The sequence below is a fragment of the Oncorhynchus nerka genome, linkage group LG27 (assembly GCF_034236695.1).
Source record: "Oncorhynchus nerka isolate Pitt River linkage group LG27, Oner_Uvic_2.0, whole genome shotgun sequence".
NCBI classification, from domain to species: domain Eukaryota; kingdom Metazoa; phylum Chordata; class Actinopteri; order Salmoniformes; family Salmonidae; genus Oncorhynchus; species Oncorhynchus nerka.
This window is the reverse complement of record NC_088422.1, coordinates 37339375-37353239: the sequence shown is the minus strand read 5'-3', so window position 1 is coordinate 37353239 and position 13865 is coordinate 37339375. Positions and strand designations below refer to the sequence as shown.

The following is a 13865-nucleotide window of genomic DNA, read 5'->3' as shown; positions in this document are numbered from 1 at the left end:
GGAGACTATATACAGGGGGTACCAGTACAGAGTCAATGTGGAGACTATATACAGGGGGTAGTCAATGTGGAGACTATATACAGGGGTACAGAGTCAATGTGGAGACTATATACAGTACAGAGGTACCAGTACAGAGTCAATGTGGAGACTATATACAGGGGTACCAGTACAGAGTCAATGTGGAGACTATATACAGGGGTACCGGTACAGAGTCAATGTGGAGACTATATACAGGGGTACCGGTACAGAGTCAATGTGGAGGCTATATACAGGGGTACCAGTACAGAGTCAATGTGGAGGCTATATACAGGGGGTACCAGTACAGAGTCAATGTGGAGACTATATACAGGGGTACAGAGTCAATGTGGAGGCTATATACAGGGGGTACCAGTACAGAGTCAATGTGGAGACTATATACAGGGGTACTGGTACAGAGTCAATGTGGAGGCTATATACAGGGGGTACCAGTACAGAGTCAAGAGCTATATCAATGTACAGAGGAGGCTATATACAGGGGGTACCAGTACAGAGTCAATGTGGAGACTATATACAGGGGGTACAGAGTCAATGTGGAGGCTATATACAGGGGTACCATACAGAGTCAATGTGGAGACTATATACACTGGTACAGGGTGGAGGCCACCAGTACAGAGTCAAGAGCTATATCACCATACAGAGTCAATGTGGAGGCTATATACAGGGGGTACCAGTACAGAGTCAATGTGGAGACTATATACAGGGGGTAATACAGAGTCAATGTGGAGGCTATATACAGGGGGTACCAGTACAGAGTCAATGTGGAGACTATATACAGGGGGTACCAGTACAGAGTCAATGTGGAGACTATATACAGGGGTACCAGTACAGAGTCAATGTGGAGACTATATACAGGGGTACCAGTACAGAGTCAATGTGGAGGCTATATACAGGGGGTACCAGTACAGAGTCAATGTGGAGGGGTACCGGTACTGGAGGCTATATACAGGGGGTACCAGTACAGAGTCAATGTGGAGTGGAGACTACCAGTACAGAGTCAATGTGGAGACCAGGGGTACAGAGTCAATGGAGACTATGGTACAGAGTCTATATACAATGTGGGGGTACCAGTACAGAGTCAATGTGGAGACTATATACAGGGGGTACCAGTACAGAGTCAATGTGGAGACTATATACAGGGGGTACCAATGTGGAGACTATATACAGAGTCAATGTGGAGACTATATACAGGGGGTACCAGTACAGAGTCAATGTGGAGACTATATACAGGGGGTACCAGTACAGAGTCAATGTGGAGACTATATACAGTACCAATGTGGAGGAGTCAATGTGGAGACTATATACAGGGGTACCGGTACAGAGTCAATGTGGAGGCTATATACAGGGGTACCAGTACAGAGGTGGAGACTATATACAGGGGGTACCAGTACAGAGTCAATGTGGAGACTATATACAGGGGTACCAGTACAGAGTCAATGTGGAGACTATATACAGGGGTACCAGTACAGAGTCAATGTGGAGACTATATACAGGGGGTACCAGTACAGAGTCAATGTGGAGACTATATACAGGGGTACCAGTACAGAGTCAATGTCAATGTGTACAGAGTCAATGTGGAGGCTATATACAGGGGTACCAGTACAGAGTCAATGTGGAGACTATATACAGGGGTACCAGTACAGAGTCAATGTGGAGACTATATACAGGGGGTACCGGTACAGAGTCAATGTGGAGACTATATACAGGGGGTACCAGTACAGAGTCAATGTGGAGACTATATACAGGGGTACCAGTACAGAGTCAATGTGGAGACTATATACAGGGGGTACCAGTACAGAGTCAATGTGGAGACTATATACAGGGGGTACCAGTACAGAGTCAATGTGGAGACTATATACAGGGGTAGGGTACAGAGTCAATGTGGAGACTATATACAGGGGGTAGTACAGAGTCAATGTGGAGACTATATACAGGGGGTACCAGTACAGAGTCAAGGGGGTACCAGTACAGAGTCAAGAGACTATATACAGGGGGTACCGGTACAGAGTCAATGTGGAGACTATATACAGGGGGTACCAGTACAGAGTCAATGTGGAGACTATATAGAGTCAGGGGGTACCAGTACAGAGTCAATGTGGAGACTATATACAGAGTACAGAGTCAATGTGGAGACTATACATACCGGTATAGAGACAATGTGGAGACTATATACAGGGGTACCAGTACAGAGTCAATGTGGAGGCTATATACAGGGGGTACCGGTACAGAGTCAATGTGGAGACTATATACAGGGGTACCAGTACAGAGTCAATGTGGAGACTATATACAGGAGGTACCAGTACAGAGTCAATGTGGAGGCTATATACAGGGGGTACCAGTACAGAGTCAATGTGGAGGCTATATACAGGGGTACCAGTACAGAGTCAATGTGGAGGCTATATACAGGGGGTACCAGTACAGAGTCAATGTGGAGGCTATATACAGGGGGTACCAGTACAGAGTCAATGTGGAGGCTATATACAGGGGGTACCAGTACAGAGTCAATGTGGAGGCTATATACAGGGGGTACCAGTACAGAGTCAATGTGGAGGCTATATACAGGGGGTACCAGTACAGAGTCAATGTGGAGACTATATACAGGGGGTACCAGTACAGAGTCAATGTGGAGACTATATACAGGGGGTACCAGTACAGAGTCAATGTGGAGGGGCACCGGTTAGTTGAGGTAATATGTACATGTAGGTAGTTAGTGACTATTTATAGATTATAAACAGAGAGTAGCAGCAGCGTAAAAGAGGGGTCTGGGTAGCCCTTTGATTAGCTGTTCAGGAGTCTTATTACCAGCTTCTACCCCCAAGCCATAACACACGAGAGAGGGAAGAGAACAAGAGAGGTTACATTTGAAGCCACCCCACATACACCTACGTACCTCAGGGTTGAGCAGGTGTGTGTGTACGACAGCCCGTTTGATGTCGAACAGGTCAGTGTAGTGCTCTAGAGCCCTCTGTTGCAGTCCAGCCTTCTCACACAGCTGGGCGATGTGGGCACGGTCATAGTGACTAAACATCTGGTTGCCAAGGATCGCGTCGGCTACCTGGATACACACAGAACCACCAATTACAACACATACTGCACCAACAGAAACACAACAAAACATTATGAAAGGTGTGTGTGTTTGTACCTGGGGGGCGTGGATGAGGTTCATCTCCAGTAGGCGTGTCTGTAGGTGTCCCTCGGCTGGCTGATTGTTCTTCAGAGCGTCCAATAGGAAGGAGGTACACTGCTGGATCAGACTTCCCTCCATGAACACATCCACTATCTACACCAATCACGAGGCAGAGAGCGGGGACATTAGCAGCCAATAATAGTAGAGAAAGAGGTAATCAAGAGTCACAGGGACATAATCCTGCTGGATAAGGAAGCGCATTGCTGGATTAGATAGGATGAAGTTACCTCTAAACTGCTGATTCTAGGGGTATGTCCCAAATTCGCACCATATTCCCTATACAGTGCACTACTTTTGGCCAGGGCCCATAAGTCTATGCTTGTGGGCAACTTTTAGCCAGAGCCAGTTATGACAAGAGGAGGAGGGGAAAGTTGATATGCCCTTAAAAAGGAGGAATAAGAGACAGGGGAGGCCCCTCACTGGGCAGTGTGTGTGTTCACGCAGGCCTGTGTGTCTGCGCTATGTGCGTGTGTTACCTGGTTGATGTTGGCCAGGGGCTCCTCATCTGCCACCAGCATCTGAGAGAACTGTAGACCCTGTTCTGGACTGACCCGCATCACATTCCTCAACAGAAACACCCAGTCTGGAGAGTAGCCCACCTAGGAGAGGAAAGAGAGGGAGAGAAAGGGAGAAAAGAGGGGGGAGAGAAAGAGGGGGAGAGAAAGAGAACAGAGGGGGAGAGAAAAAAGAGGGAGGAAAGAGGGGGGAGAGAAAGAGAACAGAGGGGGAGAGAAAAAAAGAGGGAGGAGAGAAAGAGAACAGAGGGGGAGAGAAAAAAGAGGGAGGAAAGAGGGGGAGAGAAAGAGGGGGAGAGAAAGAGGGGGGAGAGAAAAAAAGAGGAAGGGAAAGAGCAGGGAGAGAGAAAGGGGGAGGGAGAGCGAGAGAGGAGAGTCCACATAATGCTGTCATCTGACAAGACAAAATGGGCAAGCTGACATTTTAGAACTAGGTACTTCAGGTCAATCAAATGTACTACTAAAACAGTGTTGTCTTATTAAATCATGATCATGGCAGAATGCTATGAGATACTATGAGAGTTGTGTCTCCCAAATAGCATCCTATTACCTTCATAGAGCATCACTAGTCATATGGGTGCTTTATATAGGGAATAGGGTACTATTTGCAACACATCCAAAGGGAGGTCCATCCATTCTCAGAGTGAAGTGTACCTTTTTGGCGTAGAGCACTATCTTCTGGAACTGTCCGGTCTCAGCAAAGCACTGGATCACCTTGCTGGGTACGTTGGCTCTGAGGTAGACACTGAGGGCTAGCGTAGGATCTACTGCCTTAACCAGGTCACCAAGCTCCTCACAACACTCCAGCTACACACACGCAACACATCAACTTTAGCTATACTGCAATTTCAGGGTAAATATACAAGCACAAAGGGAATCGATTGACAGACTATGGAGGGGGGACCTCTGTGTTTAGTTTTACCCCTTTTTCCTCCCCAATTTCATGGTATCCAATTGCTAGTTACAGTCTTGTCTCATCGCTGCAACTCCCGTACTGGCTTGGGAGAGGCGTAGGTTGAGAGCCGCGCGTCCTCAGAAACACAACTCAACCAAGCCGCACTGTTTGTTGACACAATGCCCACTTAACCCAGAAGCCAGCCGCACCAATGTGTCGGAGGAAACACCATACGCATTGCGCCCGGCCCGCCACAGGAGTCGCTAGTGCGCGATGGGACAAGAACATCTCTGCCGGCCAAACTCTCCCCTAACCCGGACGACGCTGGGAAAATTGTACGCCGCCCTATGGGTCTCCCGGTTGCGGCCGGCTGCAACAGAGCCTGGGCTTGAACCAGAATCTCTAGCAGCACAGCTAGCACTGCGATGCAGTGCCTTAGACCACTCCGCCACTCAGGAGGCCCGTGGGGGACTTCTGTTTACATACACACAGTCTTAGTCTTGATGTGTGTGTGTGTGTGAGCACAGTAACAAGGCTGCCTAATCCACTCCAGTCAGTCCTACCTTGTCCTCTTTCAGCCACTTCTCCAGCAGCTGCTTGCGTCCTTGCTGTAGCACGGGCCTGCACAGCTCCAGAGACTCAAACTTGTTGAGCTGGCCCTGGTCCAGCAGGATGCCAAAGTACTGCAGCAGAGGAGAGGCCTGGCCCGGCTGGGCTGGCACACTCTGGAACTTACGGATGGTCTCCGCTGTGCGCAGGATACCCTGGAGGAGAGGAAGAGGATAAGATACAGTAATTAAATGTTATTGTTGCTAAGTGTATAGCAAGGCTAAGGAGGATCCAGAAAGAGACTGTATTTTCCCCTCCTAGTGTTACAAAATTCCAGTAACCTTCCCCAAATTCTCAGGTTTTCCAGAAATTCTGGTTGGGGGAGTTCCGTATTCCCTACTGATTCTAGGAATCTTCCAACCAGGTTTTGGGGAAATATTGAGAAAGTTACTATAATGTTGCAACCCTCCTTCAGCCCAAACCAACCCAACAGATCATCTCCCCTAGTCCTGGCATCTGACCTACCTTGGGTGTGGATGCGGCCACCTTGGCAGCCTCGGAGTAGGAGCCCTGGGCGAACAGTGTGTTGAACTTCCTGGCAAACAGCTCCTCAGCCCCGGCCAGGTTAGAACGCACGGCCATCCTCAGGCCCAGGTCTGGGTTCTGCAGCACGTTGGTGGCATAGTTCACTATGTTTTCCTCCTCCACACACACTGACAACACCTGAGGGGGATGCCGAACATTTAGGAATCAAATACATCAATGGATTAATAACACATTTTTAGTGATGATTTTCAATAAACATAAGAAAGAACATGACACAAAAACAAAAAATATATATATATATAAATACCTTTTATTTAGCTGGATAATGTGTATATGTGCACATGCTTTCCCTGGTATCCACCCATAACAAAGTGACCCTGTTGTATACATCCGTATTGTAATTCTAATGGGTCTGACATTCTTACCTGTCCCTTCTTGTTAACCCCGATGATGCCAGAGGTGAGTTCGTGGGGGGCGGTGACGAAGATGGTCTCGGCACTGATGCGGTTCATGTAGATACACACTCCTGACTCCAGGTCGTACAGGTGGATGTAGCCATACTTCGTGATCAGGTAGATCACACCGTGCTTGGTGCCAATCTGAGGACAGAGAAACCGGGAACACAGAGATTATACCCTCTGTATGGGCCAAAGACACCTAGGTCTTATCAGCATTGTTGAACGGCAGTTAAGTGTTTTAATAGTTAAAGAATCCTAAACATATGTGTGTGCAGGTTACTGGTAAGTAAATAAGTGTTGCCAAGAGAAGGGTCAACTCAAACAGAAAACAAACCACTTCAGTTGTACTGGTTAAATATGCATTGAGAAAACCTCCCAGCCGATCCAGTCTGGCTCGACTGATATGCATTCATTCATTGAGAGAGGCACCCCGAGTGGGTCCTTCCCTGGTGGGTCTTTAGGGGTCCTTACCTGCATGGCGACGGGGAAGTCTGTCTGAGCCTCAGGTGGGAAGAACACGTCAACAGCCTTCTTAGTAAACGGCTGGTTCCCTGTAGCCGGCTGACCCACCTCTATGATGTGCAGCTGGAACACAACATGACCACACAGGTCAACATAGTGACCGCATACTAACCACACATAGTGACCGTATGCACTGCATGCATTAAGTATTCATCATCATTCGACTGCAGAAGATTCAACCACAAGCTTCCTCCAGTTTCTCCAGTCACAAGTAATGGTTATAGAGGGTGTCCTGGTTTGTTATGGAATCATTACTAGGTTCACCATGCCTGTATACCCCCCCAGTGTCCGGTTCTCACCTTGCCCCCAGCCTGGCTGCGCACAGCGAAGCAGAACAGAGTGGAGGCTTTGGTGTTGCCCTCCACCTTAAACTCTCCGAAGGCTGCAGCATGGCCTTCGATGGGCTGGGACACCTTCCTGTCCACAGAGTACAGCTGCATGGCCCCCACCACACGGTTTTGCTGCAGGATAGAAAAAAAGAGGGGATGTCATCACTATCTGAACATGCTAGAAAAGAACCGAAGTACGGTGCTTTTAGAATACAAAACCTACACTTTATGTCTGATGTGTGCACACACTGTGAAGTATGGGTTTGTATGTGAGACAATAGAAGACGGATCATAAGGTGTGTGTGTGTGTGTGTGTGTGTGTGTACCTGTGCCGAGATCCCTATAAGGAGGAGCCACTTCTGCTGTTCGTCTGTTCTGTAGTTTATGATCTGGCATCCGGCCAGACTAGCGTGCCGATCAAACACTTTGATGGGCTGCGAGTCCCCCTCCATGCTCCAATGGTAGACGGCCGCTTCAGTCACCAAGGCGACGGTGTTGACAGAGATCCACTTCCAGAACATGACTTCCTCGGTCATGGTGTGAGCCTTCATCTTACTCTTCATCTCAATGTTGAAGATCTGCAGGCACTTAGCAGCTGAGAGCCGAGGGAGGGCGAGAGAGGCGAAACAGTGAGACACAACACATTGTTTTGCCCTGAACCTGAATGAAGCTAATGCTAAACTGTAGCTAGTGAACTCGCATCATTTGGGTTGCTAGCTGACTATCCAGGATCATGGACCTCTTTCTAGGTATTGATGAGATTTGTACTTTGCACAAATCTGTAGCGTGTGTAAATTATCCCTTTAAGTTCCCAGCAAACTGGATTTCTAGAAGTCAAAAGTGCTCAATTTCCCTGTTCAGTGAGAGCGTCGAGGCAGTGGGGATAAAGAGGAGGGAGGTAGATCGATAACACGCTCAATAGACCTAATAGATAGTATCTAGAAGACAGATCCTCCAGGACAACTTTGCAACTCTTCCCCTGGTTGTTGCTGTAAAGGAGAATGTGTTCTCAATCTCCTAGGTTGTGAAAAAAAGGTTACATTTTTTTTACATTTGTCACACATTCCAGGCCCAAGCATTCTTAACCAGGGTATAGCCATTTAGACTATTTCGAAGAAAAAGTGAGAAAGAGCTTCTAGAATCAGTGTCGCTGCCTACTACTGAACGGTTCTAGTCTCTGGCATGCAGAGAATAATGAGTGTGGAAATCAATCTCCATACTTTACTAACCTCCCATATCACAACCAGTTTAAAAAAATGGAACTAAGCCTAAGGGACAGCATAGTAGTGACAGCATGTCCTGTAGTTTTAGGTTTGCACAGTGAAGTGAGCGAGGAACGGAACTGGTTTCACAGAGACCATAACATGTAGGTGAAAAGGTACAACATACCTGGTACACTGTAGAGTGAGATCTAGGGCTGGAGACAAAACCAAAACCTCTTACACACACTAGGGCTGGGCGATATGGTTTTAATGGGCTTTTCCCATTCTAATTGTTTCAGCCAAACTTCAGCCAAAAATAATGGATAAAACTGACAGTAAGGTAGTCCTATTTGTAGAATATTGCATAAGAATCAAAATCCTCTTTATCTCCTCCAACTCTGGTACTCGACCCATTGTTTTCCATTTGCATAGTTATTTGTTCAATTCCAGCATTCTCTTCCAGCATTGTAATCAATTTCTTCATTTCCTGCACTCATTTGCTATCACTTACACACCATGTCACGTTGCCATTGTCTTAGTATATCGCTATTCCCAACAACAACAAAACATCCTTGACAGAACAATCCTTCTCCTCTGACTGCATTTTCGGCTTCAATTGCAGTTCTTAATTTCACCACTAGGGGTAGTCAGACGATTGTTGTTGACATGTTGTGCTTGTAAGTTAGCTAGCAGTTCTCTTCTCAGCTGTTAGCAGTTTCTCACTGGCGATAAAAACAGATGATTGCCGTCATTACTGAATTATTTAACGTAACAAATCAAATCCAAACCAGTCCGTGAATGAATACCGTTATATTGTGTTTTATGGTTTACCGCCCAGCCCTAACACACACACCTTCCAGTGTGTATGATATCTGATGATGGATACCACACACAGTCTACCAGCATACAACAGGTCATGCTAACATGTGTATGGTTCTCATAAAAGTATGTGAGGGTGTGTGTGTGTGTGTGTGTGTGTGTGTGTGTGTGTGTGTCTGGGGGGGGGGGGGCTGTTTTGGGGAAACTCTGAAACTGAAAAGTTCTAAATCTTGAGAGGTCACAGTCAGGGGGTGTGAGGGGTTACCATGTGGGAAAGTTACAATGTGTGGATTCAAATGTACAGAATCAAAAGCTCCTCTGTCCACAAAACAGTCTCATTGATCCGGTTACTTGTCAGAAGTAACCAGAATACATGAGTTCAGTGGGTTAAGAAGGTGGTGAAGCTTTTATGAGAAGGGACATGATGACCAAAGACACCACGGATAGACGGACGGACGGACAGGCAGACAGAGACAGGAACTCACCGTCTGAGAGGTGACAAGACAGAAAGCAAGGGAAAGAAAGCCATGAGTCAGTCCGAGAAAAAGAGGAAGAGAGAGATGAAGTAGGAGAGATAGGCAGACTTCACGGCGAGAGAGGGAAGAGAGAGAGAGAGAAAGAGAGAGAAACACTCACCCTCTGATAGATGACAGAAAGCAAGGGGAAGAAAGCAAAGAGTCAGTCAAAGAAAAAACAAGGGGGGGAGAGAGAGAGGTAGAGAGTTGTGCAAAGCCTGAAGAGAAAGCATCAGAAGTAAGGCAAACCGATACAGACATGAAGGCTAAAGCACTTGGGGCTCTAAGGGCTAGAAGCAGTGGCGGAAAATCAACTTACATGACCAATTTAGTACACTTCAGGCAATATGTCTGAGTGCACTGACTCCTGGTATTTATAGCACGGGAGGAAATAGTGCATTATAACAGATACACCCAACACTTCTTTTGACAGCTATGTTAACGCTGGAGTTACATAAACAGCAATCCTGTGTGAATAGTACGCACGCTAAAGCAGACACGCATCTACTGTTCTTAACTTTTCAGGAACAAATGAAGAAATAGGCTGCTCATATTGCGGTGTACTGTAGTAAGGCTGAAATTACCATAGCAGCAGCATTGGATTAACAAGAAACTACTTAGTGAGTGCATTGTAACAGAGCGTTTTGGTTGTTGTTATTACACTGGTCGAATAAGGAGCCCAGGGAGGGTAGGTCAGGGAGCGGGGTCATAATGTGACTCCCAAATGGCACCCCATTCCCTACATAGTGCCCTATGGGCCCTAGTCATAAGTTGTGTGTTACCTGGGCGGATTGGGTGCCACTTGGGAGGCAAGCGTAAGGTTGTGGTGGTACCCTACCTTTGAGGGCGATGACCTTGCTGGCAGGGTTCATGATGGCACTGTCAGCAGAGATAGGACGTCTGCTGGGGTTATTGGGGTCAGCCATGTCTATGATCACCACCTGGTTCTGCTCGCCCACCTTCTCCCGGATGCAGATGAACTTGTCAGACTCCATGGTCAGGTAGCTGAAACCAATGTTAGCCGGGTTCACCCCCAGGTTCTGCAGCTGAAACACACCGCAACACACACAGCTTTTCAATGGATTGGGTATATTTTGACCTCTTTTGGAATAGTTGAAATGTGTGCCATTATTGCTCACATCAAATCAAATGTTATTGGTCACATACACATGGTCAGCAGATGTTAATGCGAGTGTAGCGAAATGCTTGTGCAACCATGCATCAATCCAAGTAACATAATACATCTATCTAAAGCCGTCATTTTAAGCTAGACATCTCTGCTGTGTTTCACGCCCTTCCGTATCTGCGGTGGAAGGTGGCCGAGCTACAACCGTGTCTCAGACCATGAGACATGCCGAAAATTGGTCTTCTCACGAAAACGTCTGTAGCATCCGAACGGTTTGGCCTACACAATGGTGTTCTCCGTTTTGCTCTACGACCCCCTACAGGACCCGCCTGAAGTCAGTAACGCTGAAGTGCCAACTTCTGTCTGTAGCACCCAAACAGTTTGGGCTACAAACTAATGACTCTAATGTGGAAAGGGCAGTCTTCTCAGTCACTGAACTTAAATAGGGGTTAAATATGTGTCCCCAAAAATATATTTGCTGAACTTTCTTATCTCCTAGAATTAGGGCAGACACTTCAAAACCTTATGTCATTTCTGACTTTTTTTGTTGCCATTTATCAATGCGTTACTATGGGCTATAGTAATAAAGCACACAACCAATATTTTATCAAATACTTTTTACAATATTGTTTGAGATACCTAAAGGGGTCCTAAAATTCTAAAACAAATAGCCTAGCTAAATGATCCTTGGTAGACTTTTAGAGGTTAATGATGGCCTGCAGACAAAACATGTGTTGGGCCAGTGGATCTTGTCAGGTTAGTAACTTTTCAGTGCATTTTTTGCATTCCAGTTCAACATTTACCTGCTCTGTCGCAGTTTACCATTGCAAACCATTGATGACTACACCCGTAAATGTCATATCATTTGAGCAAAATTATTGGCTGTTCATTCAAGCACCTTCGAGCCCACCCGCAAGTCACTTCTCCAGCAGTAGCCGTCATTGCGTTGATGCCTTCACACAGCACATGCAAGCTGTCCCGAGCAAAAAGAAGCGGCCAGCAATCTACTCGCTGATCTTATTTATTTTAGGGAAAGGGCTTTACAAAAGTAAAACCTTCGATGGGAAATAATAGCAATGTGCCGGATACTGTTGATAGTCTGCAAAAAGAAAGCTAAAAAAAAGAAATACACCTATCATTCCTCTTGGCTAGCCTACTGTAGCCATGTCCATACCTCTTCTGCAACGTTTCTTATAGAGCGTCCTATTTTCAAATCTCAAAATGACATTCTTTAGGAACAAAAATGTATGCAATTAATACAATTCTAAAGAATTGAGTAATGACTTGTATTGCTAAATTATACTGCACAGCTTTTTAATACGTGTAATAACTACTTTATTATTATATTAATAGCTGAATATAGAGAAAAAGCATTCCACCCTTTAAGAAATACACCATGTCAGCGCCAGTAGAAATGCTGCTGTTATTTACTGTGCTTTGATTGACGAACAGCAAGCTTGACTAGTTCATAAAAGGTGTCGAACTGACTGAATAAAGTCGATCTCATATATCCTGGCCATTCATAAAATCATACAACGTAGTTATATGTCCATGGTATTGATCCGGACAAGAAGTTTAGGTTGCCTATCAATCATTGTTTTTGAAACCAGCCAGTGAAAAATGTGCTCTGGCATCAGCTGCACAGTGCGGATCCCAGCCAGTGGAATAAAAGTGGGGATTTTATTTCTCAATCTAAATAACAAAAGCCAAAGGCCTAATGGACACATGCTCAAATCTCACACACTGGATAGACTTAAAAAAGGGTCCATCTGTAGTTGCTACATCCATTTTTGGACTTATATGATTCTTGAAGAATATAACGTATAAATACCTCATGAGTTTAAGTTAAACTGTCACACTCCATGAGAACCCAAAATATAAGCTTGTTTTTCTCCAATGTTTGTAAAAATTGTCAATGTAAACAAACACTGTATAGCCTCATAAAACAATGTTGATATCATGGATGGTCAGTCCATCCATAGCTCGGTCTATTCATCTGAGAGTGGTTACATTTCTCCAGGCACATTCCTTTAGCTTTTTACCAAAACAGAGGTCCATTTTGTTATTGTTTCATCTGTGGATTTGCCCTTTACACAGCTGCATATTATCAAGATATCAAAGTGTCACCAACAAAAAGTGAAACAATAGACCTATAGCAAATGCAGAACATGGCATTCATTTTTCAAATGTAAATAGCACTTTTCAGTAGTGCTCAAAGCATGCCATTCCATGAGCGCAGCATTTATTTTTCAACTCGAATCAATGAGCCCAATCAGTCCTCCATCACCACAAATTCATCAACAACAGAGTAGGGCTGGCTAATAAGTCCTTAGTTTTGGTTTTCTGCTCAGGTCAAATAATTGGGCTAATCTATACTTCCATATTTCCAAGTCATATTCTTGAAGTTCAAGGGGTATAACATTTATTCGAATGACTGGAATTCTGAACTGTTTTTTAATGGAAATATATCATTTAAATTGTGTTATTATATGTAGTAGAAAGTGATGGTTTAGTTAGAAGAAGCCTACATAACCTATATAATCAACCTATAAAGTAAAATTTAAAATCCATATATGGCCAGCTATGTAAACTTTAACATTGATTTATCCTACAATAGATTCTGTTCAACTTGCAACATACATTGTTGTCTTCTTCTAATTGACTATTAAGGGGAAAGTAATCAAAAAAGTAACTGAATGTAATCAGATTACATTAGTTTGGGTAATTCAAAAGTAGCATTATTGTTACAAATTTGGACAGGTAACTAGTAACTGTAACGGATTAAATTTAGAAAGTAACCTACCCAACCCTGTCAGTAGCCTACCGAATTGCATCAGTACGAGAGCTGTTCATTTGGCCCCCAAATTTTCATACTGGTAGGCTTTTTGGCGATTATCTGCAGATAAATTATGAAAACAGTCGATGAAGATGGTGAACCCTCTTCAATGCAGGAACAATAGTTAGACTAGTGGAGAGATATCATATTTTGTACCAGAGTGAGGCTAAAAGAAAACAGATTGAATTGTTTAAAAGGTAATGATACTTACAGTACATGGTATTTTCAAAGACATTGATATCGGTCTACTGATTTAATTCAAAGTGCTGACAATGAAGTAGTCAACTGCTGCTTTCTGCATAGCAAAGCCAATGTTTAACACCTGCTTCA

The 13865-nt window shown here is 44.9% G+C and overlaps 1 protein-coding gene across 2 annotated transcripts in view; it reads right to left on the bottom strand.

Annotated features, from left to right (window-relative positions):
- LOC115111728 (clathrin heavy chain 1-like) overlaps positions 1–13865 on the bottom strand; it is a 42490-nt gene that overhangs the window by 11809 nt on the left and 16816 nt on the right. For both annotated transcript variants that reach the window (XM_029638081.2, XM_029638082.2), the window contains exons 2-12: positions 10412–10619; positions 7364–7632; positions 7008–7169; positions 6658–6771; positions 6154–6327; positions 5708–5905; positions 5197–5397; positions 4393–4545; positions 3700–3822; positions 3179–3316; positions 2927–3091 (exon numbers count right to left, since the gene is read on the bottom strand). In XM_029638081.2, coding sequence (XP_029493941.1) covers positions 2927–3091; positions 3179–3316; positions 3700–3822; positions 4393–4545; positions 5197–5397; positions 5708–5905; positions 6154–6327; positions 6658–6771; positions 7008–7169; positions 7364–7632; positions 10412–10619 — 1905 coding nt within the window. The remainder of the gene's footprint in view (positions 1–2926; positions 3092–3178; positions 3317–3699; positions 3823–4392; positions 4546–5196; positions 5398–5707; positions 5906–6153; positions 6328–6657; positions 6772–7007; positions 7170–7363; positions 7633–10411; positions 10620–13865) is intronic.